Source organism: Mobula birostris, chromosome 17 (genome assembly GCF_030028105.1).
Source record: "Mobula birostris isolate sMobBir1 chromosome 17, sMobBir1.hap1, whole genome shotgun sequence".
Taxonomy (NCBI): Eukaryota; Metazoa; Chordata; class Chondrichthyes; order Myliobatiformes; family Myliobatidae; genus Mobula; species Mobula birostris.
Window position 1 is genome coordinate 55,677,650 of NC_092386.1, and position 13,829 is coordinate 55,691,478.

General features: G+C 37.9%; 1 protein-coding gene across 4 annotated transcripts in view; it reads left to right on the forward strand.

The window, feature by feature from the left end:
- Positions 1–13,829, forward strand: part of smarca2 (SWI/SNF related BAF chromatin remodeling complex subunit ATPase 2) — a 128,007-nt gene that overhangs the window by 62,609 nt on the left and 51,569 nt on the right. For all 4 annotated transcript variants that reach the window (XM_072281744.1, XM_072281747.1, XM_072281746.1 and 1 more), the window contains exons 15-19: positions 2,216–2,363; positions 5,895–6,058; positions 11,123–11,189; positions 12,160–12,270; positions 12,723–12,965. In XM_072281744.1, the coding sequence (XP_072137845.1) occupies positions 2,216–2,363; positions 5,895–6,058; positions 11,123–11,189; positions 12,160–12,270; positions 12,723–12,965 (733 nt within the window). The remainder of the gene's footprint in view (positions 1–2,215; positions 2,364–5,894; positions 6,059–11,122; positions 11,190–12,159; positions 12,271–12,722; positions 12,966–13,829) is intronic.

Genomic DNA, 13,829 nt, shown 5'->3' on the forward strand with positions numbered 1-13,829 from the left:
TGCACTAGATTTACTGTAATTTGATATTAACAGAAAGTTCTAATTTGCAAGCAATTTGTAAGAACAATTGAAAAAGTCAAAAAAAAAAACAATAAATAAGAGGAAGCTAAATTTAACCTTAGATATTTTTAACCTTTCTCTTTCTGTACCTAATGTAATAAAGGAAAATCATCTTAACATGAGCAGCACATGGTGGCGGACTTTTGAACATCTGATACGTGCATCTGTAAAGATTTTAATGCTTTAGTCTGATTATTTCTGAGTGTTTTTGTAACAACGAACAGAAGTAATCACGTAGACATAGAACATTATGTATAAGAGTAAAGGCTAGGAATCCTGTAACAAGTAACTTGCCTCCTTGCTCCCCAAAGCACATCCACCATCTGCAAGGCTTATTCTCCACATGCCCAAAATGACTGCAGTTTCAACAGTACACAAGAAGCTTGACACTAAACAGGACTAGCAACCCACAATAGGCATCCCATCTAGAACCATTTACCACCACTGACACACAATGGTAGTAGTTTGTTCTATCCACAGTATGTACTGTAGCAATTTGCTATGACTATTTACATGACACTGTAACGGCCTACAACTTCTAACAGCTAGGACAAGGCCCACAAAGCCAAGGAACTCCACTGCCTGAAAGCCCCCACCATCCTGACTTGAAAATGTATTATGTTGCTGTCCCTTCACCGTTGCTATGTCACAATCCTGGAAGTATCTCACTAGTATCATTGAAGGTGTATCCACACTGCAAGGGCTGCAACAGTTCACAAAGGCAGTTCTCCACCTTTTTGAAGATATTTAGGGATGGGCAGTTAAATACAGGCTTAGACATCAAAGACTGTAAGCCTTGAATGGATAATTTTTCTCATTTCTGAAACTCTAGCAGAACTGTGTTTTTGCTGTTCTATCTTTTATAATCACAAATATGTGGGTTATTAGTTTATTGAATACCACACGCTAAATGCTGAAGTAGTTCAGCAAGTCGTGCAACAACTTATGTTTGATGATTCTTGTTCAATGAATCATCAAAACCCTGCTGTTGTTTTTTTAATAGTCTGGGCAGCTAACAAATACAGCTGAGTTATAACCCCCAGTACTTAACACTATTTTTCTCACTGCGGTATCTTGCCTACAACTGGCTTCCTGCTGGAGTGGAATTTATCTACAGGATAAATTGGAACCTGTCTGACCTACATCACCTCCACTCCAACCTTAGCTATGGAAGTGCAGAATGCAGTAGATATTTGTTTGTGTATGTTCAAAGGCTAACCTATACTGGTCTCTGTCATGGAAAGAGGTTATCAGGTGAAGTTGCTCAAGATACTGGAAAAAAAGATCATTTTTTTGTAACATTCTTCAGGAATGTGCTGAAAGCCTTTTTTTGAAGAAATACAACACTAACTCCTGGGAACCTTTGCTCCATGGCAGTTTGATGTGCAGATAGAGCATTCAGAAAGGTACAGATAGATAGCTTTGAAGCCATGAACCTGGAGCACACAAAGGCACTGCACAATTACCCATTGTCCTACTTCAGCAGCCCCCACCACCACCTCCACTATGGAACAGTGTGTGGATCCTGCAGTACCCTTAAGTTAGTTGCCTCAGAACCCGTAATACCAGAGTCAAAGGCCTGATGAAGTGCCTTAGAAGATGAAAGATGGATAGAATTATGAATAAGGCTGCTTTTTTTTTTTTTTGGAAGTTTCTAAGATGCATACATGATGGTTTCAAATGTCCAGTCAATAATCTTAGTAACTGGTTGAACATCTTGTCTATCAGTGTATTTCCAGAGCTCAAAAAATTAGGTTTTGCATAGCAAACAAGAAATAAAATACTCTAAGTGATATTTGTGCTACTTGCATTCATTGATTTGCATCCTGGTGGGATGTGAGAACAGATGTATAGGAACCCTGTAACCTCACAAACTGATTTCTTGGCATACAGACTATTATTTGGAAATGGCCTTAGAATAAGGTTAGTAGAAGAAAATAGTTGTAGATTTGTGAAATCCCATCTTGCATTTTGAGAGTTGCATCTTCTTAACAGTAGTAAGAAAATGGTAAAAGAACATAATACTATTGTTACAGCTAACAATTGTACATTTCTGGGATTTGCTGCATCTTATTGTGAGTGAGAATAGTTCTGAATAATTGAATATTTAGTATGATTCATAATTTGAAATGGCTTGATTCTTTCTGATTTTTAGGTGTGCTAAGCAAGATGTTGATGATGAATATAGCATGCGAGCAGGAATGAAAGGTTCCCAGTCATATTATGCAGTAGCTCATGCAGTAACAGAGAGGGTAGAAAAACAATCTGCTCTCCTGATCAATGGAACTCTTAAGCAGTATCAGGTAAGAGTAGATACTTCAGAAGAGCTTGAAGCTCCTGTCAGCTGCAAAATTTCTTCTTGGAAGAGACCTTGTTGATGCAGACCTTGTATCTTGTTGCTATGCTTACTTCTGCCATGGTGTAAGAATTAATGATTTTAAGGTTAAACGGTCACATCTGCCAATCCCTTACTTTTTTGTTTGGTTGGTCTTCGCCCAATTTGATTCCTTCTACACCCATTTCTGTTTCAGTTAATCAGTTCATTCAACTCATTATAAGACCATAAGACATAGAAGCAGAATTAGGCCATCTGGCCCATTGAGTCTGCTCCGCCATTCAAGCATGGCTAATCCTTTGATACCACGTCCAATCAATAACCTGCCACTCTGCCTTAAATGCACCCAATGACCTGACCTCCATAGCTGCATGTGGCAACAAATTCCACAAATTCACCACCCTTTGGCTAAAGAAATTTCTCCGCATCTGTGTTTTGAAAGGGTGCCCCTCTATCCTGAGGCTGTGCCCTCTTGTCCTAGACTCTGCCACCATGGGAAACATCCTACTCTGTCTAGGCCTTTCAACATTCAAAAAATTTCAGTGAGATCCCCCCCTCATCCTTCTGATTCCAGCGGGTACAGACCCAGAGCCATCAAACGTTCCTTGTATGATAACCCTTTGATTCCTGGAATCATTCTTGTTAACTTCCCCTGGACCCTCTTCAATGCCAGGACATCTTTTCTAAGATGAGGGGCCCAAAACTGTTCCTAGTACTCAAGGTGAGGCCTCACCAGTGTGTTTTAAAGCCTCAGCATCAGATCCTTGCTTTTGTATTCTAGACCTCTTGAAATGAACTCCAACATGGCATTTGGCTTCCTTACCACCGACTCGATCTGCAAGTTAACCTTCAGGGTGTTCTGCACAAGGACTCCTAAGTCCCTCTGCATCTCAGGTTCCTGGATTTTCTCTCCGTTTAGAAAATAGTCCACACATTTATTTCTACTACCAAAGTGGGTGACCATGCATTTTCCAACATTGTATTTCATTTGCCATTTTCTTGCCCATTCAACTAATCTGTCTCAAGTCCTTCTGTATCCTCAACACTACTTGCCCCCCCCCCCACCAATCTTCATATCATCTGCAAATTTGGCAAAAAGCCATCCATTCCATCATCTTAATCAATTATATACAGCATAAAAATAAGTGGTCCCAACACTGACCCCTGCAGAACACCACTAGTCACTGGCAGCCAACCAGAAAAAATCTTTTTATTCCCACTCGCTGCCTCCTACCAGTCAGCCAATGCTCTAATCATGTTAGTAACTTTCCTGTAATACCATGGGCTCTTAACTCGATAAGCAGCCTCGTGTGGCACCTTGTCAAAGGCTTTCTGAAAGTCCAAACCTACAACATCCACTGCATCCCCTTTATCTATCCTACTTGTAATCTCCTCAAAGAATTCCAACAGATTCGTCAGGCAGGATTTTCCCTGAAGGGAATCCATGCTGACTTTGTACTGTCTTGTCCTGTGTCATGAAGTACTCCAACTTTAATAATTGACCCTAACATTCTCCCAACCATTAAGGTCAGACTAACTGGTCTTTCATGTCTTTTCTGCTGCCTTCCTCCTTAAAGAGTAGAGTGACATTTGCAATTTTCCAGTCTTCTGACACCATGCCAGAGTCCAATGATTTCTAATGCCTCCACAGTCTCTAATGTTAGCTCATTGAGAACCCTAGGGTGCAGTTCCTCTGGTCGGAGTGACTTGTGTACCTTTATGATCTTTCAGCTTTTTGAGCACCTTTTCTCTTCCACAGTAACTGTACCCACTTCTATTCCTTCACACACTGCAACATCAGGCCTACTATGTTATTCTGTTATTGATCATTAGCATCCTTCTTGTTGTCTTTGTTTAATCATCCACTTGGCTATAGTATATGCCTACGAAGTAATCACATTTTTATTTGAAAAGTGGTCTCTTGGTAATTTCTTTTAACAAAATACAAAATTTTCTCTAACATTTTAAATTTTTGAAAAATTAATGTTTATTAAATCTAAAATTTGCTCTTTTCTACAGACACTAATGCAGAAGACAAAAATCTAAAATAAATTTTATATTAAAAAAAATCTAGGATGCCTAAGACTTTAGCACAGTACTGTAGGCCCTATATGTGTACATGCTGGAATATTTTGATTTCCAGTTCTCTACATCTACAACGCCCCCCCAACCCCCACATCTCTACCCAAATTTTTTTGCAAATGAAATCAAATAAATTGAAAGGAAGGAGAGGTACCGTTACTGAAATTTAGACATTTCAAAAAAAAAAGTTAGTGGCCTCAACACTTCAGTAGGCCATCGTCAGTCATTAGAAGCCATTAACTTTTGAATAGCAATCACAAATCTATGATGCTGAAAGAGTTGGTTTTGTTGCAGATGTGAAATTGAGGGAATGATGATCAATATTATCTTGTACATTTGTCTCCATTTGCAGTATTCAAAAACAAAATAGTGCAGGTACTGGAATTTCGAAACAGTTACTAGCACTAATGTGTGAGAGCAAGAAAGGGAAGCAATGTAGGAGGATGAGAGGTGACTTGATAGAGATGTACAATATGATAAGAGGCATAGATCAAGTGGATAGCCAGAGACTTTTTCCCAGGTTGGATATGTCTAATATGAGGGGGTGTAATTTTAAGGTAATTGGAGGAAAGCATATGGGGATGTCAGCGGTTAAGTTTTTTTTTTACATGGGGCAGTGCTAGGTGCAGATAGATTAAGAGGCATTTAAGAAACTCTTAGGCACATAGATGACAGAAAAATGGAGGACATTGTAGGAGGAAAGGGTTAGATTAATCTTAGAATAGGTTAAATGTTCAGCACTACATCATAGACCAGAGGGTAGGTGCTAAGATTTTCTAAGTAAGGTGGGCTTTATTTCTACTTTTCCTGAAAGACCAATAATAAGAAATGTTAACTCTTATTTTTCTCTCCACAGATGCTACTTGACCTGTGTAGTATCCCAAATATTTTCTTTTTTTTAAACTTTGTGAATTTAATTTTGGTTTGTGATTTTAATTTTAAGTACTTGTATGATTTTCTAGATCATATGTTTCTTCTGTTAGTACACACAATATGTTTTACCTTGAGATTCTCCTTTAAGTTGTACGACACGTTTATATTTTGATTCAGCTTACCATGCATTGCATCTTGATTGTTACATCAAAAATTTGCAGTACTTGATTGTTAGGCAAGCAGTGATTAAAAGATATATGAGCTAGGAATTTTGCCAGTCAGTCAAAAAGGTTGAGCACAAGGTAATTTCATTCCATTCCATCCACTTTGGATTTACCTGCAATGTTTTGGAGTTAAGATTTGCATTTGTTTTTAAAAAGCCTGCCTCATCTCTGAAGAAGGATTCGTGTATGTTTGATCATAACCCAAGTTTAAGCATTTCTATAAATGTGTAAAAGTGCAATGTATCCAAATAAAAGTGAGCTTTGAATTTGTAATTTTCTTAAAAAATGAATTCTAACTGGATCTCCTTTGCAAACTGCAGCTTCAGGGACTTGAATGGCTGGTTTCCCTCTACAATAACAATTTGAATGGAATTTTGGCTGATGAGATGGGACTTGGAAAGACAATCCAGACTATTGGGCTCATTACATACCTGATGGAACACAAGAGACTTAATGGACCGTATCTCATTATTGTTCCTCTCTCGTAAGTCTGCTAGAATTCCTCTGTTCTATTTTGTGCACTACTGTAAGCTGCTTCGTATTTTTACTTGGCTTATCGGGAACTGTTTCAGTATTCTCTACCATGGCTAGAAATGGAAGTCAAATCAATAAATGATTTCAGAGATGTAAAACAGTTTTGGCTAAAGAAATAAAGGAAAATGGAGAGAAAGCAGAGAGTAGGAATTAAAATGATCATACTGATGATGTAATCCTAATGTTTCTATAATAGGAATATTTCAATTATTCTCAGTTACTACTACTTGAAATTGCAGATTTCACTATGCCTGGAATAAATGGCCTCCAGGATTGTAGAACACTGTGTCAATGGTCTCAAAAGTACTGAAGGTCATTCAGACATGTCTTTTCCATAAACACAGAATCAATCTAATCACTACTGTTATCAAGTAACATCTTTCTAGCAATGATTTACACTTTGAACTAGCTTGTATTCCACCATAATCACACTTAATAGAGCCTTGATCCATACATAGATGCAAGATCAACAGTTAACTTACAATTCTGTGATGAAATGGCTCGAGCCTGCTTGAATGTGCAAAAGACAGTTATTGTAACTTGGAATGAGCCATGTAGAGACTGGAGCTGTAGTTGTAAAAAGTCTTTACTGAGCACAACAAGCATGCAATCTAGAAGAACCTCTCTTGAAGAATCTCCAAGTATATTGAGTGTGTATATTCTCCAAGCACAAAGGTAACAGTTTGGGTGTGAACTAATGGATCTGTGCAACTGCATATTTACAATGGGAACCCATTTTAGCTGACAAGAACACACCTGCATATTCAAGCACCTTTGCTTGGACTCCAGACACCTAAAACTGCCTCCTTTTACCACTCAAACACGAGGAAATCTGCAGATGCTGGAATTTCAAGCAACACACATAAAAGTTGCCGATGAACGCAGCAGGCCAGGCAGCATCTCTAGGAAGAGGTACAGTCGACGTCTCGGCCTGAAATGTCGTCTTCCGAGAGATGCTGCCTGGCCTGCTGCGTTCACCAGCAACTTTTATGTGTGTTGCTCCTTTTACCACTATTGAGAGAGATCTCTCAGCAGGAAATCTGTATTCATGTAGCTGCCCTTGTCTTAAATTAGACTTATTCTTCTTGTATGTAGGGTGGTGGGATGGAGATGCATCTCTACCAAAGGTGCTGTAAGGCACTGCTTCCCTCTGCTAGCCTACAGGTCGCCCTTGGGCAAAGTATACTGCCTCCTTTGCAACCCCTCCAATCAGGGTCACATGAAGCCATGAGAGCAGGTGGTGAATGGTCATATGTGCAGCTGATGCTCATCACAAGTTCTGGTTATGCAGCCACTGGCTTCAGGTAAACAATCTCTGAAGAGTATTGATAATGGGTTGGATCACCCACCTTGTAAAGGCATTGCAGTGGCATATCACTTCTGTCAAAAAATTTACCAAGAACAATCATGATTAAGACCATAATTGCCCACATCTGAGAATCTCCTCAAATTCCTAGATTACCATTAAATTGTCAGTATGTGCATCTACACTTATCCATGGAGCTGCATAACTGATTACCTTCAAGAATATGGCAGAGTAATTTGAATCTAGCATTGATAATGTTAATGTGCTGTTCCGGGTATTTGACCAATGTCCTGTTCTGGAAGATCTTCCTGCATACATTAATTCTGATTATTTCAGGCACCATGTTGTGGATGTGCTTCAAGGCATGGTCTAATCCCTATCAGATCAATTCTGTTAAGGGTGCCCTGTATTGAAAATGGTGCTATGTCATTCATAGCATTTTGTGATTTCCTTCCCTCTGGTTCATTGCATTCTAATCTTTGTCCATTTGGCCTCAGTGAGTTTATCACTTTTGAGATTATCATTTCTGGCTGTTGGTGGCTACTTTGTAGGCAAGGAGCACAAGCTGAGTAACTTAGCTTGGGTTGAGGAATAACGATAATAGTTTGTGTTGCATTTTCATGATAGGATTCGTTAAGAATAAGCACAAGGCTCAGTAGCTTAATTCATCTCATGTTGAGGATCACAGATAATATTTGTATTGTATACTATCACAGAGGAATTCCAGGTCAGGATAACCATCTGTCTGTTGATATGTCTCTTTGATCTGTTTTCAGCGATGTTGAGAGTGTTTTGTATCTGGCTGCAAGGATATGCCTTATTGTTTGCTGGTTCCAAGACTGAAAGGAACTCAATGCATTTGACATTCACTCCAACCTTGGGTGGAGAATCAGAATTAAGTTCTGAGTTGGATGATCAGCCATGATCATACTGAATGGGGGTGCAGGCTCAAAGGGCCGAATGGCCTACTCCTGCACCTATTTTCTATGTTTATTATCACTGACATATGTTGTGAAGTATGTTTTGTATTTTCAAAAATACAAGTCAAAATAAGAAATATATTTTGTAAAAAACTAAGTAGTGAAGAAAATGTGAGGTAGTGTTCATAGTCTATTCAGAGATCTGATGGCAGAGGGGAAGAAGCTATTCCAAAAGCATTGTGTGTCTTTGGGCTGCTGTACCTCCTCTCTTCTGGTAGCAACGAGAGGAAGGCATGTCTTTGTATTGTGAGGGTCCTTAATGATGGATGGTACCTTATTGAGGCAGTGCTTATTAAAGATGTCCTTGATAGTGAGGAGGTTAGTGCAGAAGATGGTGTGACTGAAGAACATGGAGACTGGAGCTGTAGGTTTAAGAGGTCTTTATTTAATATAACAAGCAGACTCTCTTGAATTTCTCTTGAAGTGATGATTTGTGCAGTTTAAGTACAAAGATGACAACAAGAAATACACTTTTAACTTCAAAATTTTTGGGTATGGGCAATAGGCTCTGTGAAATTACATATTTACAGAGGGAGCATATCTCAGCTGACAACATATACATATTCAAACAGCTTTGAAAATCCAGACATTTTGTTGCCTTTACCATTGAGTGATGGCTCTCTGCAGAAACCAGTGTGTTTATGCAGCAAGCCTTGTCCTAGATTGAAGACCAGTTCTCATTTGTATTAACTAGCTGCCTCCCCAGTTCCATAACTCCTGAACAGTGTCCTATGCTGATCCCTAATTCCATTTAATGTTTTGTACTACTGAAGTGCCAGTTAGTGATTATCTTAAGCAAGGAAAAGCCCGTGCATCCTCAAAACCTTTTAACTTTTTTTCTTCCTTGGGAATCACCTTATTTGCACTTTTCACAAGATTTAATATAAAGGAAATTAGATTATCCTACACAGAGTAATACAATAAAAGCATACTTTTTTTTGAATTAAATTGACTTTATTTCTTACATTCTTCATGTACGTGAGGAGTAAAAATCTTTACATTATGTCTCTGTCAAAATGTGCAATCATAATGATTTACAATAAATAGAACAGTCAATGTAACCTAGAAATACTCTCAAATCAGCGTGAGTTAATCAGTCTGATGGCCTGGTGGAAGAAGCTGTCCCGGAGCCTGTTGGTCCTGGCTTTTATGCTGCGATACCGTTTCCCGGATGGCAGCAGCTGGAATAGATTGTGGTTGGGGTGACTTGCGTCCCTAATGATCCTTTGGGCCCTTTTCTCACACCTGTCTTTGTAAATGTTCTGAATCATGGGAAGTTCACAACTACGGATGTGCTGGGTTGTCTGCACTACTGTGAAATACTGCGAGTAAGGGAGGTACATTTCCCATACCTGGCAGTGATGCAGCCAGTCATGATGTTCTCAATTGTGCCCCTGTAGAAAGTTCTTAGGATTTGGGGGCCCATATCAAACTTCCTCAACCGTCTGAGGTGAAAGAGGCGCTATTGTGCTTTTTTCACTTTTTCACCACACAGCTGGTGTGTACAGACCATGTGAGGTCCTCGGTGATGTGGATGCCGAGAAACTTAAAGCTGTTTACCCTCTCAACCCTAGATCCATTGTATTTGGATAGTAGTAGTATGTGACCTGATCTAAGATTATCAGTCCCAAGAACTTCAATTATATTCTTGTACAGAATGCAAATAAGACAAGAAATAATTAAATACTTAAAATTGGTCTTTCGTGGAAATATCTAATTTAGGTGAAAGCACTGTCCTAATTTCTACACTGTAAGAGCCTATATGTTTTGAAATAGTTTCTTCAGAATAATTTGAGAATGCTTGTTTTCCCTTCTTACAAAACAATTATTGAAAGTTATTTTCTAAAATATAAATTGCTGAACCATTTCAGAGCCATTTATGGAAATTTTGGGCATTCAGATTTTGATATTGATGGTTGTGCATTAGATGTAGGTGAAATTGATGGAAGATCATTGACAGACATATTAAATCTGCTTATCACACTGTAGATGCTGCCTGAATTCTCAAGTATTTCCAGCTTTGTCTTTTTGCATTGTGGAGATATTTAGCTGGTTGTGTTTGGGCTGAGTTGTAGTTCTCTTGCTAAGGAGAAAATTAATTTCAATATTGATCTTACTGTATTTATACTTCTATAGTTTTATTTGCATTCTTGTTCACTTATTTTTAATTTAACTGCTTCATTTCCGATTCAAACCCCATGCATTTTGCAATCTAGCTTTTTTTTTTAACATCAGTACTTGTTGGTCAACCCGGCTGGTGGCGTAGTGGCATCAGTGCCGGACTTTGGGACAAAAGGTCCCAAGTTCGAATCCAGCCAGCACCCCTGCTCGCTTTCCATCCATGCTGGGTTACAAGCTGGTGATCTCTTTGGAAACTCACCTGGCAGAAGGCAATGGCAAACCACTGCTGTAACTTGCCTCGTACGTGTTTCCCCACTACATCAGACAGGCGTGGAGGGAAATTGTCCGCTAACCGGAGAAACTCTGGATGCGACATACCTTTCCTTTCCTGCTTGTTGGTCAAACCTGACTTGCTGCATTTTATGTGTGTTCCAGGATCTGATGATCTTGTACAACTTGACAGCACCTACTTTTTTGGAATGCCAGAAGAATAATATATTTGCTTTCAGTGTAATGAATAAGTGGTGATTGAATTAAAGCTTTCTAACTTAAACTGTGATATTTAAATATATAAATTGGAAGTTGACTCTTTTGCTATTCTCTTTAGAACTTTATCCAACTGGGTTTATGAGTTTGATAAGTGGGCCCCATCTGTTGTGAAAATTTCTTATAAGGTTGGTTTTTTTAAAACTTTATATTCAAAATGTACAGAACTACTTATTCTAGTTTTCAAACTGGATTTCTAGTAATTACATTCTAATTTAATTCAGTAGTGTACATTATACATTTCAGTTGAATTGTAAATGCTTTCTGCTGATGCAAATAAAAATGAGTTAATTGGAGAGGAGGAAGTAAAGAAAGCTGCATACTAATATGCAATTAGTTTTGAATGTTAATAATGCACATTTCTAACACCAGTCAGTCTGCAGTGAAACAAGATTGGCATGCCGTGGGGTAGACAGCAGTCAGTGAATGATTCTTGGTAAAATTTGCTTTGGCTAGATATCCAAAGTAGGTGTTTTTTTTTTATTGTGTTATACAGTATGTTGGGTTGAGCTATAGATGTTAATATAATCATTTCTTGTGGTGTGGTGTTGATGTGCATTTATCAATAATTTTGCATTATAACTTCTGACATTTTTGCTTCCACATTAAAGAGAAAAAGGTTAAGGTTTAGAAATGTATTAAAAATGGGAATAAGTCAGCACAACCCTTTTTCTTTTGGAAAATTTCTCTTTCAGCTTTTCCAAAGTAATGGTAATTTCACAAGATGTGCTTTGTTACTTAAATCTATAGAAAGCTGGAATTGTTTAAGCACTTTTAGGCCTGACCTTTTAAACCTAATATTTCTTTAGTATTGTAATATTTTGGCATGCACAAGATGAACCTGGTCATAAGGAAGAAATTCTAAATATGTGCTGAGTAAACATAATGAAACAGTTTAACTGAACAACTCTATCTAAAGAAGCATAAATAGCTGTGCAGATTGTTGTACAAGTAATAGTGCAAGGTAATGTAAATTTAATGCAATTACAAATGGAGTTTTGCACTGCTTTTATTTATATAAACATAATGACCTGTGCTAGAAATACTATTAAATATTTGTTGGTTTGCAATTCTGATGTTGCTTTCATTAAATCCAAGGGTACTCCTGCACTTCGTCGATCATTTATTCCACAGTTGCGCAGTGGAAAATTCAATGTTCTTTTAACCACATACGAATACATCATTAAGGACAAACATGTGCTTGCTAAAGTAAGACATATTTTATCCATCTGAAAAACTTTACTTACCAAATTTGATTGTTATTGCTAGTAGGGTATCTTGTTATTTTTGGATTGATGATAGCAGTGACTATCAGATTAATAGAACTTAAGCGACTAAATTCACATCATATTTAATAAGAGTAACCGATTTAGTAGGTATACTTAGTGACTTAAGTGACAAGATCCAAGCTTACCTAGTTTTGAAATGTTTTTGGCTAGAAAATCAGAATGAAGTATTAAATGTTTCTTGAATTATAATTTATGATTTAGTTGTAAGAGGGGAAATAGAAATAACTAGAATATTTTATCAGTGAGTGCTGCAATTCTATTCATTTGTGGTATTGTCTTTAGTTTTTTTAGATTTTCAGTAGAATGGCTCATTCGCTTATAGAATTTATGGGGTAGGTGTTTGGATTCACCAGATATTCTCCCTATTTGTAGCTTCGATGGAAATACATGATTGTCGATGAAGGCCATCGTATGAAAAACCACCATTGTAAGCTGACCCAGGTGCTGAATACTCATTATGTTGCACCTCGTCGAGTCCTCTTGACTGGGACACCTCTGCAAAACAAACTTCCTGAACTCTGGGCACTTCTAAATTTTCTTTTGCCAACTATCTTCAAAAGCTGCAGCACCTTTGAACAATGGTTTAATGCTCCATTTGCCATGACTGGAGAACGGGTAAAGATATGCTGATATTTTTTGCAGTTCCATTTAAAGTTGAGCATCTAAGGAAAGAAGTGGGCAGTTAACATTTCATTTTGGGATCTGATAATTTGACTGTTCATTCAATCCATAAATGCTTTCTAACCTGCTAAGTTCCTTCGGTGCTTTGTGTATTGCTATGGATTTTGGATGATCAGGGATGGAAAGGTTATTGGGATCAAGCAGGAAAATTGAGTTGAAGCCCATATTCTGACGAGAACAAGCCTGTGGAGCAATATGACCTACATCTGCTCCTGTTTCTTGCATTCTACCTTTTTTTTTTAAGATTCCTCTTTGTGTTTTTCTGGGTAGAATCCATTTTGGTCTTTTAGCAGTAAATTGAGGCTGCAATTCAAACTCTGAAATTAAAATCTGGATGCATGGGCAATAAGTAAAAATGGTTAAATGAACTTTGAAGTTTTGCAATCTTGCCTTGGGTCCAATTCTCTTTCACTGCTATACTCACTGAACTATATTCATTCCTGGTTAGGTAACATTTTGTTTTTAAAAATATTATACTTGTTTTTAAATACCTCTTGCCAGCCCCTTTCCATATAACCTTATTAACCCTATTGTACAACCTTATTAATTCCATATTGCTCCAATTATTTTTCCTTGCTCATCTCCCTGAGCTTAATCACAGCCTCATTGGTGTCTGTGCTGCCAACTGTCAAGTTCAAACTCTTTCACTAATTCCTTCGGTTTTTCTTCCATTTAAGGTGTTCCTTAAAAATGTGACCAAACTTTTGTTGGCCTGCTCAATATCTCCTTGTATGTCACAGATTTAGTTTAATAATGGCCTCAAGGGGGACTTGTGACATTTTTACTCATTAAAAGAGC